The sequence below is a fragment of the Amblyomma americanum genome, unplaced genomic scaffold (assembly GCF_052857255.1).
Source record: "Amblyomma americanum isolate KBUSLIRL-KWMA unplaced genomic scaffold, ASM5285725v1 scaffold_428, whole genome shotgun sequence".
Taxonomy (NCBI): domain Eukaryota; kingdom Metazoa; phylum Arthropoda; class Arachnida; order Ixodida; family Ixodidae; genus Amblyomma; species Amblyomma americanum.
In genome coordinates this window covers 1,539,067-1,554,069 of record NW_027526899.1, presented here as the reverse complement: position 1 = coordinate 1,554,069, position 15,003 = coordinate 1,539,067, and the positions used below count along the sequence as shown (strand labels likewise).

Genomic DNA, 15,003 nt, shown 5'->3' with positions numbered 1-15,003 from the left:
TGATTGCTCAGGATGCATTTGAACGGCCAAGAACACTGAAACACTTGGAAATGTTAATGTTCGCAAGAGTTGTTCAGAAAGGTGCATTGCCGACAGCAGGAGCTTCTTGGCTTGTCCGCACTGTCTTGTAAAATAGGCAGAGCAAAGGAGCATAAGCCTCACACGATGCCGCAAGCAGAGCTGCTTCCAGTATAAACAATGATAATATCTTAGTCATGTCCAATAGAAGTGGTAGAAGCATATTTCTTGTGGCATAATAGTGGATAACAAAACAAATTCATTTGGTAGAAAGGAACTCTTCACTTTCAAAACCGCTCAGTGGTAGACTGTAACCTGTGCCCACTCTTAACGTTTTTCAGTGTCAACACCTGATTGGTGCTGCAAGTAGGGACTGCTGACAATAAAGCATTACCGAAACGACACTCATGGTACACACTGCATCAGACGGTTGTTCCTCAAAGTCACGCCACTCTATCGAATTCTGCTCTGCAGTCCCTATGCTTCCTGATCTAGAGTTTTAGCACACGCACAGTAACCTACCTCATGCAGATATTTACAGGACAGATTTGAAGTGTAGAAGCATGCATTTAAAAAAAAAATTCTCCAACTTTCCCCATCTCCAGGGGAGAACATAACAGTGATATCCTAACCAAAGTCCCTTAGCAGCCACTTAAATCACTGGACAGCTGCCGTTCATACATCCAACACGAGTGCTTAATGACTGGAATGTTCGGACAGCGCCACTTCACGGCGCACAACTTGCTTGGTTTACCTAGAAAGAAGTCAAGTGCAATGCCAACTGCAACAATGCCAGCGAAGAGACTCACTTCTCATTGTGCACATAAATAAAGAGCACCGGCAGCTAGAAAGAAGGCCCTTAATTGAATCCCCTGCACGGTGGTTGTTCTGCCTTTCCAGTCATAAGTGGTTCACCGTTCCTTCTGCCACATGAATCAGTGGTGAGGCCAATACGGTACTTTAGTTGAATGCAGTAAAACTGCTAAGGCACCAGCATGAAAACAACATTACAGTAGCCCTCGCAGTCTTACTCGAAACATGAAACAGCTCCACTGTCTTTAAGGAAAGAGTGCGTACACCAGTGCAAAGGTACACATGTAGACAGGACACACTCACTGTCAGGCCAATGAGGCAACTTTGTTGCCTCCTCAACACTTTTCTTGGAAGAAACGCCTTTGAGAGGCACCCATAGATTTAAAGCAAGGGGTTTCTTTGCTAGAGCATTGGTACTTATCTGATGCCAGCAACTAAGCTGTAAAAAAACTCATAAGGAATTAGAGAAGTGGATGCACCTTGTGACCAAATTAAAAAGTACAAAACACCGGTAGCAGACCGACAGAGCCCCAGCGTGGGGTAAGGCCCAAAAAAACCCAATTTTTATCCAATTCACCTGCAACCTATACACTACCGTAGCGCATATGTTCATTCCTGAATTCGCTCTGCAGTGTCATCAGGATTGGTACTAAACCAATTCATGTAAGCAAAGTATCTGTTTGTGTGCACCACATTATGTCCCCCAACACAATAACTTAAGCCAAATTTCGGCCTGCCTAGAGCAACAAGTTCTACTAGCAAAGCAAGCAGATCTGAAGCACCACCAGAGAAAGCTTGAAAAAGGTACTTTCTTTAGGTGTCATCACATTAATACAGAAAACACAGCCTGGCTTGAACTAGAATGACACATTTTGAGTGACAATTACATTACCTTTCAGTGTTTGACAAAACCAGTAAAAAAAGGTAACAGTTTATTTGCATTGAACAGAAAAATGTAGCCCATGGCAACTTAAATGTGTAATACAAAACACGAGGAAAAGAATTCCACCTACAGAGCATGGAAAGACAGACACTCTTAATAAGACCGACAGCTTAATTTTAGGCATCAATACTTTTTCACCACAACAAAAAGCTTACTGTCTAAGGTGTTCGACTCCACAATGGTTTTGTGACAAATGCGATAAAAAGTTTTTACCAGGAATTTTTCAAACTGTCAATGAGCCTGTTTCATGTGCCCCTATGCTGGAAACAATGATCAGTGAGCATGACGACAATCATGCACCAGAAAAAAAATAATGAACTAAAGCTGACACAGTTACAGCCGTCAAATATTAATTAGGCAGTGATGGTAGAGCATAGCGACCATTTCAGTCTCCACACCCAGAGTGGTTATGTACAGTGATGTGTACCTCCTTGGAAATTTCAGTGGAACATGGCTACCATGTCAACCAAGAAATGTAAAGCACTGTGGCACCATCCAGGAATGAAAGTTGAAAGCACATCATTAGTGATGCAAAAATTGAAAACTGAAAAATGGTTTCTGAGGAAAGGAAATGCACAGTAATTGTCTCACTTATGTCATGGACACCCAGGACCACACCACAAGAAAAGGGAAGAATGTGGGAGTGAAAGAAGAAAGAGAAAGAGCTGTCATAGTCCTGTCCAGAATAATTTTGACCACTCGGCGATCTTTAATGTGCACTGACATTGCACAGTACATGGGCACTCCTGCCTTTCACCTACATCGAAACGTGGCTGTCGCAGCCAGGTTCGAAACCAGAAACTTCGGCTCAGTAGCCGAGCGCCCTCACCACTAAGCCACCATGGTGAAGGGAGCATTGCTCAAAAGGTGCATTGGAGAGAGCATAAATTATAATCAGATATGATGGACACTTCTTATCCAGAAATAACTAATAGTTTACAGAGGTGTGGTCATGTTATGGGATATACCGATAACAGCAAGGTTTCACCACGGGATGGTGCTTCAGTAGGTATGATGCGTTCTCATCGCAACGGGCCTAAAGGCCCCGTTCACCCAAAAATCAATTATCAGTGCTGCCGGCGTTGTGAGAGAAAAGTCACGGGCATGGCTCTGCCAGGCAGTCCCCAGAGAGTAACCTAGGAGGCAGCTGGGCCACCTAGGTCATGTGACCTTATGGCATCATCACAACCTGCCCACTGGGTAGTGAGAAAACTGCACACCATGGCACATGGCAGCTAAATTAATTATTGGTCACTCGGAAGGCAGAGCTTAAGTGTCCTCTACAATTTATTCCTATGCCAATTTAACACTACAGATCCTTATTTCTCTAATTACAGTGCTTAAGTTTTACAATATGAATAGAGATCTTTTAATTTCCATCATACTCTGATGATATGTTTTTGTTTTTGGTGAGTTGTCAGTTCGTGTAACACATTGCCACCAATGCTACGGATACAATTAACGTGCCGAGAGAACACATAAGAAAAATTACAACCAGCAGTGTTTACACAGAATATTTACAGACACTAAACTCAAAACAAAATAAAATAAAGCACATATCCTATTCAGCCACAGCAGAGAAAATGCTTCTGCTCACAATGTATCACTCAATATTTGATTACAACTGTGAAACTCTTAGAGGGGCCATGACATGGTCATTCTTCATATTGCAGTTTTATGCTTCAGTAACTAATACAAGAGCTTATGATTCAGTTTCCGAAATTTGGCTGCCCTGGACGCGCTCCATATTCCAAAAAATACGGTCGAAATTGAGTACGGGGAACTGCTCCCACCGGCAGCTAACGTCATGTTGAATGCTATCGTGACGTCACCAGGACATACACAAAGCAACGTCGTCTGCTCTCGTTGGTGCAATGTTCTACAGCGAGGTCTTTTGTCCCCTGTAGTTCCACGGGCGATCGAAGTAGCAGTCGTCCCCCATATATGAGTGACTAGTGCCACAAAAGCGTTAATAATAGTAACGCAGTTATTCTCCGGAATAGATGCCTTGCACGTGTCGTCACTTCCGGCCACATCAACAGCTAGCGGCCATGCTGCCGAACCATTCGCTTCGTCCGCGCGCGTGCGTCCGCTCCGTAGATCCGTGACACCGGACCGCTCCCGAGACGCTTTGAATTGTTTTTACATATTCGGACGCGATGCCTCCTCCTCAGAGGAATGAGCCGTTCAGTGCGAGTTATTTCTCAACTTGTTGGATCTGCGCGCGTACGCTATGAAGGAAAAGTGCAAATGTGCGACGGTAGGGACCCGTACACGCTGAGGCTGGGTGTTGATACAACGATGGACGCTGATGTGTTACCTGCAGTGACTCACGGGAATATCGCGAACTATTTAGTGTACTCCTCTAGTTTTGTTACATTAGAAGAAATGAAAGCATGTAAATCATTAGAGGCGCATAACTATTTCACCAGCGGGTAGGTGAGAAGCCTATCTGCGGTGCGCCTACAAGACGAGAAGGTGCTTCTGCTCGCAGAGGTAAGCTCAAGGAACCTTTCTGGCATGTTTCACAGTGAGCATACGCAAAAAATGACCATTGGAATTTATGCAAATGAAAAATAAACCGTGCTTCTGCCTGTGGCGGCAGCGCTTAGTGACAGGAAAATTTCAGACGTCTGCGTAGGGAAATTTGCGGAGCATGGCGATTAGTAGAAGTTTCACTGGAAAAAATGCAGTGATGAAGAAAATAAACTATGCCTCTCCGCTTACAATGCTGGAGCACTGAAAATTTGTTCTGTCCGAGACCACTTTGTCTGGTGTGCATATGCCCATTTTGTGCAAACAAAAAATGTGCACTGTTATGTACAACTTCACAACATTTTCGCAGGTCAACCATTCCCAACGGCTCAGCGACCACCCACTTAAAGCCTGGATCTTATGCAAGACAAATGGCACTGTGCTTGTTGCCCATTGCGCCTGCATGGCAGGTACAGGCGAGACATGCTCGCATGTTGGAGCTTGTCTCTTTGCTGCGGAAACTGCAGTGCGTACCAGGAACTCAGTTTCATGCACCCAGAAAGAAATCATCTGGCTGCCAGCCTATGTTGAAAAGCTGCAGTTTAAACGGCTGAGAGATATCAGCTTCACTTCGTCGAGAGGGCGTAAAGAGCAGATTGATGGCACATGTGCTGAATGTCAGCAGAAGAGGAGGAGGTTGGAAATCCCAGGACCTTCTTCAGAAGAGTTGAACGCACTTTATGATGACATCGGAAAAGATGGTGCAGTGCCAGCGCTTTTTTCTGTGCTTGATGATTGATGTGATGTGTTCCAGGAACCAGTTAAAAAGCCAGCAGCACGCCTAAGAAATCTGTTCACTGACGATGCGTTAGGCGACAGCTACGACGTGCTCGTGAACAAAGCAAGAGAGCTCATGTCTTCTTTAACCATTTCAGAGGGCACTGTAAAGGAAGTAGAGTCATTAACGAAGCAGCAGAGTGACTCTCCACATTGGTTCCTTTACAGAGCGGGAAGAATAACTGCTTCTTTAATGAAGAAAGCATGTCACACTAAAGTAGCAAATCCTAGTGTGTCCCTAATCAAAGAGATTTGCTATCCAGAAGCCCAAACTATGAAAGTGCCAGCTATCATGTGGGGTAGGAATCATGAGAAGGATGCCTTAGCAGCTTATGCGAATAGTGAAGGCACAAAACATGACAATTTCAAATTGTCAAAGTCAGGCCTGCACATCAGCACTAGGTACCCTTTTGCTGGGGCTACACCAGATGCTCTGGTCTCGTGTAGCTGCTGCGGAAAAGGTGTGGCAGAGTTTAAATGCCCATACGTGCTTAGGAATGCAACTGCATTCATTGATGAAAACACGTGCCTGACTGAAGTTAATGGGATCATGCAGCTTCAGAAAAGCCATGCATATTATTATAAAGTGCAGAGACAGATGGCTGTGTGCCAAGTGAAGTATTGTGACTGTAGTTTGGGCACGGAGTTTTCACATAGAACGCATCAAGTGGGATGAAGATTTCTGTGAAAACATCTTCTCAATTTCAGAAAGGTTCTTTGTGAATGCAGTGCTCCCTGAACTGTATGCCAAGTATTTCACCAGGCAGAAGGACAGCGTTGGCACAACTGCATTGTGTAAACAGGCGTATTGTTATTGTAATGGACCAGAGACTGGCAAAATGGTTGCTTGTGACAGTGAAGCCTGCGTGTACAAATGGTTCCATTTTTCTTGCGTCGGACTGACCTGAGCACCTAAAACTAAGCAGTGGTACTGCCCACAGTGCAGAGGAGGTGAAGAGAAACAGCGTGCTTAATTTTGGTTTTATTGCATAGGGTAGTGGTGGTAGCAGATGCTTCAGTGTGCTTCAAACTGCGTCCAACTTCTATGCATCTCTACAGCGGATGTTTAGTTCTCCTTTCCTCTGTAATACATATGTGTACTGTTATCATAAAAGCTCAGTGCATTATAACCTGTGCCCAGTTGCACTTCCCATGTGTTGCTTTGTTTGGGAAATACTGTCTGTCTGGGTTTATGGAGCTGTTGATAGCAGATCAGTGCAAGCCTAACCATACCAATACCGTACAACAGTTGCTGTCTATAAGTGTTTTGAAACTGCAGCCAAAACAAGCAAATATGTAGCTTCGTAGCCTTTCACTTCCTTGCATCAAAGAGCTACCCACTGATTCCGCAACTCCATGTACGGTATGAAAAGGGCAGGTACGATACATTAACACATGATGTTTGCTTTAAAATTTGAGCATTGTTCTTGACAGTATAACTTGTCATATCCTAAGCATCCTTTAACATGCACCGAACAGCAAACAGGGTTTTTAGTGCATTAGCCCACTCAACATTCTTGACAGTACAACTCGTCATACCCGAGGTTTTCTTTAACGTGCACTGAACAGCACACGGGCATTTTTTGTGTGTTATCCATGCCAACCACTGGCATCCAACTGTTCAGTTGACCCAAAGTCTGCGTAATAAAAAGCTTTGAAGTCTTGCACGAGCTTGTCTACCACTCTGAGCAGAACCTATTGAACTCATTGAAGTTTTCACATATGAACTGTACACACATGACAATGTTTGACGATTGAATGGTTTATTACAAATACACAAATGCAAATACGGAAAGAAAGGAATGTTTGAGGATGAAGTAGTTTATTACAAATACAAAAATATAAATACAGAAGGAAAGGGTACTTGTTGGTCATGGCAACTGCTAAAATTAATTCTAAACACCTGATCTGCAGCTTACAAAAATATAAGGGCAGGGAAGAACCACATATACCACCAGAAATCAGTATACACATGCATTCCTCGTACAAACTGCAAACCATACCAAACCAGAGCATTATAGTGTGCTGTACTTGCTTACGCCCACACCTCTAAAAATAGGCACAGTGATAACAAAAGTTTGTAGGATGCCAAGTTCCAGAAAAATTTAGTTTTGTGTATTGAGGCAAAAAGCATGAGGAAATATGTATGCTCCATACCATGAGAAAATATCATTTGATTGGCTAGTGAGAGAAGGCACAAATAAATTATTTTCTGCTAATCTGCATCCCACAAACTTCTCTGTCCATGACCACATTCTTGCACTCGTGCATAAATCCCCAGTTATGGTGGGCACCCATCAACAGATTCGGGCACATTCTCTTTGCTCGGTTCCTTCAATGCTGCAACAATCGAAGGGCATAAATTGGATAGCGCGCAGCACACAGTCACAATTTTGTCGAGTGGAGTGATGCTGTCACCTTGTCGACATGTCACATAGTCAATCGGAAGGACAGACTTCAGCAGCAGAAACTTGTTCCTTATGAGTCCAATTACTCTTTCCACGTGAATACGTACATTAGCAAGCTTCCTTGTGCTTCCCACTTCTGCAGCCGACAGCTGTTTCTTGCCTTTTGTGTATGCTGGCAGATGTAGCCGGGCACGGTAGAAACCAACACTGTCTGCGACGTTAAACCCTCGATCTGCTAGAACAACGTCTCCAGGAAGCAAGTTGTCTAGGAGCCCGCAGTGTTCCGTGATATGTTTGTCACTTACTCGGCCTCCCCAGCCCTCCGAGATGAACGTGACAATACCCTGTGGGGCAATCCCTATCAAGTACTTTGCAGTGTTGCTGCCCTTGTAAGTCGACCACGTTTCACTCCTCGGCAAGTATGAGGACGGTCTCTCAATCTTGATTTCAAAACAGTCTATGATGACGGCCACATCACTGCCGAATGAATCATAGAATGCTTGCGGCATGGTGCGCTGCAGCGCACTTCGTTCGGGCCACATAACTTGAGACTTCAAGCGGCAGTGAGCTACATGAAGCCATTTGTCAAAAATGCGTGAGACGGTAGATTCAGACACATTGAATCTGAAGGCCAGGTCAGCATTCTGAAGATTTAGCTTGATCTTCATCAGGAAGAGCACAAATTCTTGAAACTTTGCCAGGCTGTTGTTCACACTGTGTGAAACAAATGGCTCTAGCATTTTGAAAATTGCAAGAAGCGTTGTGAAGCTTGCAATCCCTGTGTAGAATACTACCTTGGGCTCTGAACTTCTCAATGATTCTTCGGTCATCTCAAGCTGCACCTTTTCGGAACGTGTAGTGTACACGCAGTCGTTGAGTCTGATGCATTCTTGTTCTAATGCCCCAATGTCGCTCATGCCCATGTCTGTCTGCACATAAACACCTGGAAGAGAACGTTCGTCGTTTAGCGGTCGTGTGTAAGAAAGAGCCAGACTGCAGAACGACCGCGTAATTATTTCTTAAGTTAAGGCTATGACTGCATGGTGCAAGGCCGACTCACCTGTTTCTTCTCCGGCGCCGTCGACCTCCTCGGCCTGATGTGGCGATGGGGGAACATCGGGCACGGGTGCGGCGACGCCGCACGGCTCTTCCGACCCGGTCATCTCGGTCTCGGCACATCGTTTTCGCTGCCGTCGTTGCTGGCTGCGATCGTGGCGATCCGAGCCGACTGGCCTAGTGCTGTAACCGAGATGCAATGACGGGGCCCAGTCTGGGTTCGTGTTGTCAAACAAATCGGCTGGCGCCCCTGCAAATCAAAATCAGGTTTCAGTCCTTGCTTCCCACGTTTTCACTAACATTTACTTCACGGCACAAGCCTCTTACCTGTGGTAAAGTGCGCTCCGCACACACGGAAGTTGGGGTTGTCCGGGTCCAAGTCGGCTCGCTTAATTCGTGACAGCCACAGTGTGCGCCGATTTGTACTAAGCGTCTTTGAACGCTCGCACTTGTCTGCTATGATCCTCGGAATTCGGTAGAAATTTGTGTTCGTCGGCTTCTTCTTTCTCCTTGAGCTGTCGCTACGGTTTGAGCAGCCAACTATAGCGCACAAAACCATACTGAAGCTGTGGAGAGACGCAGACAAAAACGACACGAGCTGACAAATGCTTCCACACCGGCGGTAAGCTACGAGCGGAAAGGCGGCGGTGGTTCGACAGCATGGCCGACTGGCATACGATGGACACCGGATGTGACGTCGGTGCAAGGCATCTATAGGTATAGGGTCCGGTTACACTAGGCCGATGGGGCGGCGATCGGTGGTTCGACAGCATGGCCGACTGGCATACGATGGACACCGGATGTGACGTCGGTGCAAGGCATCTATAGGTATAGGGTCCGGTTACACTAGGCCGATGGGGCGGCGATCGGTGGTCGGTTGGCTGGTCGGTATGCAAATGTCATCGCTGACGCACTGGTCTGTCAAGCTAAACTGACGACGACGCCAGCACGACAAACGACCCCGTATCGCAGTAGTGTAAAGAGTGAACTTAGTGTGAACTGGCAGAGTGTGGCGGGGGACTAGCTGGTACGACATTATATAAACTTAAGAATTTTAAAACTTATTGTACCTGATGCTAGCCGCAGCGACATATGTGATGTGCGTGCACCAGCGAAGATGTACTTTCATTTGGTGCCTGCGCATAGAACATATCAGCGAGGCAATTGAGCGACACGGGCAGAAGACGCCGCACGACGGTGCCGCTCGTCGCCGTCGCCTGGGCTTGTGCGGCCGAGTGAAAGCTTCCCGCCCGGTGAATAGACGGCCCAAAAAAAAAAACTGCGCTTGTGCACCTTATCCTTATCGAAAAAAGCGAACAGACCAGCTGCATTTCATATCTTCACACTTTCTTAGAATGACCTGCTTACGAGCGAGGTGAGCAGGCATTGTTTTTTTAAAGGTGCGTCTCGGGCTCGATACGAGTGATGTGCCTGATGGATGCGGTGCAGTGGAGACACTGCAGCACCTGCTACTTCGCATGGCCATGTTCGCTGACGCTCGTCGCGATATGCTCGCAACTACAGGGTGCTGGGCATACTCCCGGACTCGCTCAAGACGCTGTTGTGGCCGCAGGGCAGTGCGCGCACCCGTGAGCAAGCCTTGGTGAGCCTCTGAGCATTTCTCGAACAGAAGGGCTTGACATCCCGTCTATTTTCCGCCACGTAGTGACACGCAGTGACCGAACCCTCCGCGTGCACTACCTAGGACGAGAAATAGCTGGGAGCCCCAACCCAGCTGTTGTGTGCAAAGAGTTGTGCGCGCGTTTTTATTTTTTCTTTCTTGACTGTACATGCGCACAACCTGGACAACTTTATTGTTACCCTTTGTAAATAGTGTCTCAATGACCACTCCCTATGTCCTTTCTTGCTGTCCCCTCACTTCTTTCATCTCACTTCTTTATACAGCTGCCTGCTATCCTTTATTTCCGCTGCCCCAGCTCAGGTGCCATCAGCACAGTGATGGCAGATGCCAGGGTCACCAAAAATCTTTTAACTTCCATTTTTATTATTATTTTTCATAAAGACTTACTACTACTTTCTTACTAATCAATGGGGAACTCCTGCCAGATGCTTGAATTTTGGCCGACAGTGGACTGCCCACCCCTTTCGTGACGAGGCCTAGTGGGTACGCAGGATTCGTGTGTGCGATTTCGGCGATTGCGGACAGCGAATTCGCAAGCTTTAGCATCTGAAAATAGCTGTCAAGCGTAATTTTGGCCACAGTACCCTAAACGCAACGGCAGCCTACATCGCAGGGTGCAAGTACAATAAGGGGAAAGTGCCGACATGCGCTGAAGGCAGCCGGCAGCAGTCGTCAGCGTCGACTGTGGACAACAAATCTGGTTGTTTTCATTGATTCAAGTGATATCCGAACGTATTTTTAGCTAAAGCGCTTTAAAATCAAATACTGACGACATAACAGGAAGCAGATACAATTTGCGGAAAGCGCGGTCCTACGCGAAGCGTTTCCCAATAGGCGATATAGCATCAGCGGTGCTTATTGCAGTGTTATCATAGCGTGTAAATGAGTAAAACTACAATTTGTGAGCAATACTATGTAATATTTAAGATAAGGAGAGCCCACCTTGCGTTTTATACCAAGCAAACGAGCAGTAGTGCTTGCACACAGCTATGTAAACAACCCCAGCTCGGGGCTGCAGTTGTCGTGATCGTCGCATTCCTAGGCCACAATGTGCACGCACAGTAAACGCTAAATGATGTACTATTGTGTTCAAGCGCTCATTTAGATGGTGGAGACTATTCATCGGCGCGAGCAGTGAAAGCATTCAAGTCGCTTAGGGTTTCGCAAGCGGCTTGGTTCCTGCAAAAGGGTTTTACGAGCCGAAGGGAATGTATGTTCCACTTACAAATGCACACATGCAGGGAGGAAGTCGTCTCATTCGGTACTTTTCTCTGCTCCTTTCGTGCCTCAAGGTTAGTCTAGTGCCACCTTGTGATGATTTGAGTTTAATTATCGAGCCGAAGAATAGCGGACAAGAAATTGGGAGCCAGCTACAAAACGCAGCGGCTATCATGGTGCACATCGACGACGGCATGCACAACACATGCCGCTTTTCACATGCAGGAGCACTTGACTACTCAAAGGAAACTACACTCATAACATAAAAAAAACATGTTAATGAGTGTAAATAACAAAGCAGGGGTCCCCTGATTTCTCTTTCCTCAACAATCAGAAAAGGGGTGCTACGAGTAAGTCCGCTTTTTTAAGGATCACTCAGGTCACGTTTTAAGCTGAGGGCTTCCAAAAAGAAAACACTGAAAATGCATTTTATTTCGATAAGCTAAAAAAGAGAAAACTTTTCTAGCGACCGCCGTCTACGGTGTGCATGCAAGCACCTCAACAGCATCCAGCAGACGCGGGGCGAGTATGTCCCTGTGACGTCAGGGATCATGGGTCGCCAGACCAGCAAGCAGTTCGCTGAAGAAACGGCAAAAAATCATTTTAAAAATATTTACCCCACAGAATCAACTGAAACTTGGGAGAATTTTAATTTAACAAGTTGAGAATTAAATGTAATAAGCAGGGTATGTGTAAAAATAGGCTGTCATGCCCCCTTTTATGCCATTCCATCATGGCATATAGTCTCATCAGAAGGTTCCAAGGATGTTGTTAAGCTAAAAAGATAACCAGAAACAAACAGTAGTGGAACAAGTTGGAGCTTGATCCCGGTACATGAGCAATGACAGGATATAAGCAATACTAAAGGGTCTAATGAATAAAAGGCGAGATCAAGAACAGCCTTAGCACATGTACCGGCCCATTTCTCCTCTTTCAGGCAGATTTCAAATAACAAGGATAGAAAAAAAGTACAACTGGCACTGTGCTTCAGGATATGATAACAAAGTTCTAAACAAGATGTTTTTCTACGGGATCCAAATAATGTCACGCATGGCATTTCTCAATCCCTGCCATGGCATTTTAGCCACGGTAATGCAATGCGAAGGCATGATAACCACTGGTCCTTAAAGGTAACAGTGGATTCCAAGACAAGGCAAGTGTAGCAAAGGTCGGCAGAAAGTTAGGTGGGTGGTTGAGATTAACAAGCTTGCTGGCATACGGTGGCAGAAGCTGGCAAACAACAGGGTCAGTTGGAGAGGCATGCGACAGGCCTTTGCCCTGAAGTGGGTGCAATCAGGCTAATGATGATGATGAAGTAATCCTGCCCAAAGCGCCACCACATTTCTTGATACACACTCATCTTTGCGCACGCAAATTACTGAATATGCAGCGATAAAGGATACGAGCAAAACGTTGTGGGACAGCGTAGTTGGCAGCAGTTGTTTTGGAGGACCTCCCTTAGGCTTCCTGTATTCCTTGAACTCTCTCTGTTGGCTATGATGCCTGCAAAGTGAAGCAAAGCATAGTCGCATATGCAGGTGAAAAGCCCCAAAGACACAAGGGCATTGTTCATATGCAAACGCAGGCAATTGTGCATTGGAAAGGCATCTGGAGGTAGTGCTAATGGTGCTGGTGTGAGCATACGCCACACATTACTGCAACTACAGATGTAAACTTACACGCCATGAATATCAATGCACTCATAACAGAAAGGTCATTTCTCAACAGCCTGAGATTGTTGGCCTAGATTGGACTGTAAACTGAAGAACAGAGCCTGATGAGCCGAACAAAACCCAAATTCCGTTCGCTCAGATATTTATCTACTGTGAGAGTAAACGATGTCAAAATGGCAGCCCTATATTAATTTCAAGGGCAGATTAGTGAAGTTAAGATGGCCTTCGGTAATAACGGTTCTTCACAGATCAAGTCTGTACTAGAGGGTCCCTGGAATGACTGTGATGGTCATATTCTAATGCAACAGATCTGTAGAGGTGGTCTTTGTGGGTATTCGAGCCAAATTTATAAGCTCTGTGTGGACCCTATAATTTACAAATAATTTGTTTAAATCGTTTATTGCAGCAGCCCGGAACTGATTAGGGCGACAGCTCACCGCACATCCCCTACCAAAATGACGTTAAAGGGCAGTCTGGACAAGCCTACCGACGTCATCGGGCATGCTGAGAGAGCGTATGTGGGCGAGTGGGGGGCATGGGGTGCAGTTGCACAGTCCCAGCCTGTTTTCTTTATCTTGTTTTTTTTTTCTGGCACATCAGCGTGCATGAGCAGAGGGGTGAAGCAGGAGCACCATTTTTAATCGCCGATACCTTCAGTTTTAACGAAGCTGGCTTAAAAATATTTGCGGTGCGTTGACGAGTGATAGAATCTCTATCACTCGTGCTTTTCTTAACCTCGGTACGTGACATTACATGGTCCCTTAAAGATGTAGAAATGCATTTGGTAGGAGACATGCATAATTTCTATGCCAAACAGTTTTGTGGAATGCTGAAACTGCTTCCTGTTTGCGCAACGGTTCGACAGGAACCAGTGGTTCGTGCTGCACAATTCCGAAGGACACCTGACCACAGAAGAGAATTGGGACAGTATACATTCAACACACACTAATTCGCTCATTTGTTTCCCAAAGAGAGACACTCTGTCTAATCGTGCCTAGCTAGAACTCTTGCTTCTCATGCAGATGGCTTATAGTTCATGAGGGTTTAACGCCCCAAAGAGACTCGGGCTATGAGGGACGCTGTAGTGAAGGGCTTCGGAAATTTCGACCACCTGGAGTTTTTAACGTGCACTGACATCGCTCAGCACACGGGCCTCTATAATTTCGCCGCCATCGAAATTCAACCGCCGTGGCCTGCATCGAACCCGCGTCTTTCGGATCAGCAGCCGAGCGCCATAACCATAGCCACCGCGGCGGCTTGCTTCTCATGCAGAGGTTTAGCACATGCATCCACAGTGGGTTAATGCGCACAGATACAAAGAGCAGAATCAGCCATCAACTAGCTCGAGACAAGTTACTCCAGACCAGAACTCAAATAATTGCAGGTGTTTCAACGAAGCTCGTCACTAATTTAATAAAATGGGTTTTTTGAGATATAAAGATGGCTTCTGCAGCATAGAAATAGTGTTGATAGACATAAGAAAACAAGCGAAGCATGTTGACTATAGTCAGAAAAACTTAAGTCTACAGTGAAGCTTCGCCCCATTCAGGACCACCGCACAAAATTTCTCTATGACAAAAAAAAATAGTCCGTAGTTAAAAGCTTTCTTGTTACCTAAACAAGAAGCTAATCGCAAGAAAAAGAAATTGTAAGCTCGAGTGTTTTGATATCAGGTTCTTTAATGATTTCAAACTTTAACAAGCTCATTTCATGTATTGTTGTGATCGGTTAGCCAAGTAAAATGTGATGGCACGGACCATGGCCAAGTGTTAACTGCTATTTTTTTTAGTTGTAGCATCGTACCATTGTACCAACTTCGTCAAATGATTCTAATTTATGATGGCTCATAGGTAACCTTTGAACTCCCCCATTAGACATGTAGTTACGATGATTTGTGCGAAACCGTTAGATCTGGCAAAA

At 45.6% G+C, this 15,003-nt stretch overlaps 1 protein-coding gene and 1 long non-coding RNA gene across 2 annotated transcripts; one reads left to right on the top strand and one right to left on the bottom strand.

Annotated features, from left to right (window-relative positions):
- The first annotated feature begins 3,842 nt into the window (after positions 1 to 3,842).
- Positions 3,843 to 6,753, top strand: LOC144112594 (uncharacterized). The gene is made up of 2 exons (XR_013310340.1): positions 3,843 to 4,270; positions 4,620 to 6,753. It is a non-coding gene; the product is annotated as an uncharacterized LOC144112594 (long non-coding RNA).
- Positions 6,754 to 7,190: 437 nt separating this feature from the next.
- Positions 7,191 to 9,241, bottom strand: LOC144112615 (uncharacterized). The gene is made up of 3 exons (XM_077645413.1): positions 8,878 to 9,241; positions 8,555 to 8,800; positions 7,191 to 8,437 (listed from the first exon to the last, which is right to left on the bottom strand). The coding sequence occupies exons 1-3, from the start codon at positions 9,107 to 9,109 to the stop codon at positions 7,368 to 7,370; spliced, it is 1,548 nt and encodes a 515-aa protein (XP_077501539.1). The 5' UTR covers positions 9,110 to 9,241; the 3' UTR covers positions 7,191 to 7,367.
- Positions 9,242 to 15,003: the final 5,762 nt, after the last annotated feature.

Coding starts and splice junctions, on each gene's coding strand:
- LOC144112615 (XM_077645413.1), bottom strand. CDS start 9,109: ATGGTTTTGTGCGCTATAGTTGGCTGCTCAAACCGTAGCGACAGCTCA. Junction 8,801..8,877: donor CGGAGCGCACTTTACCACAG/GTAAGAGGCTTG, acceptor TTTGATTTGCAG/GGGCGCCAGCCGATTTGTTT. Junction 8,438..8,554: donor CGGCGCCGGAGAAGAAACAG/GTGAGTCGGCCT, acceptor GTTCTCTTCCAG/GTGTTTATGTGCAGACAGAC.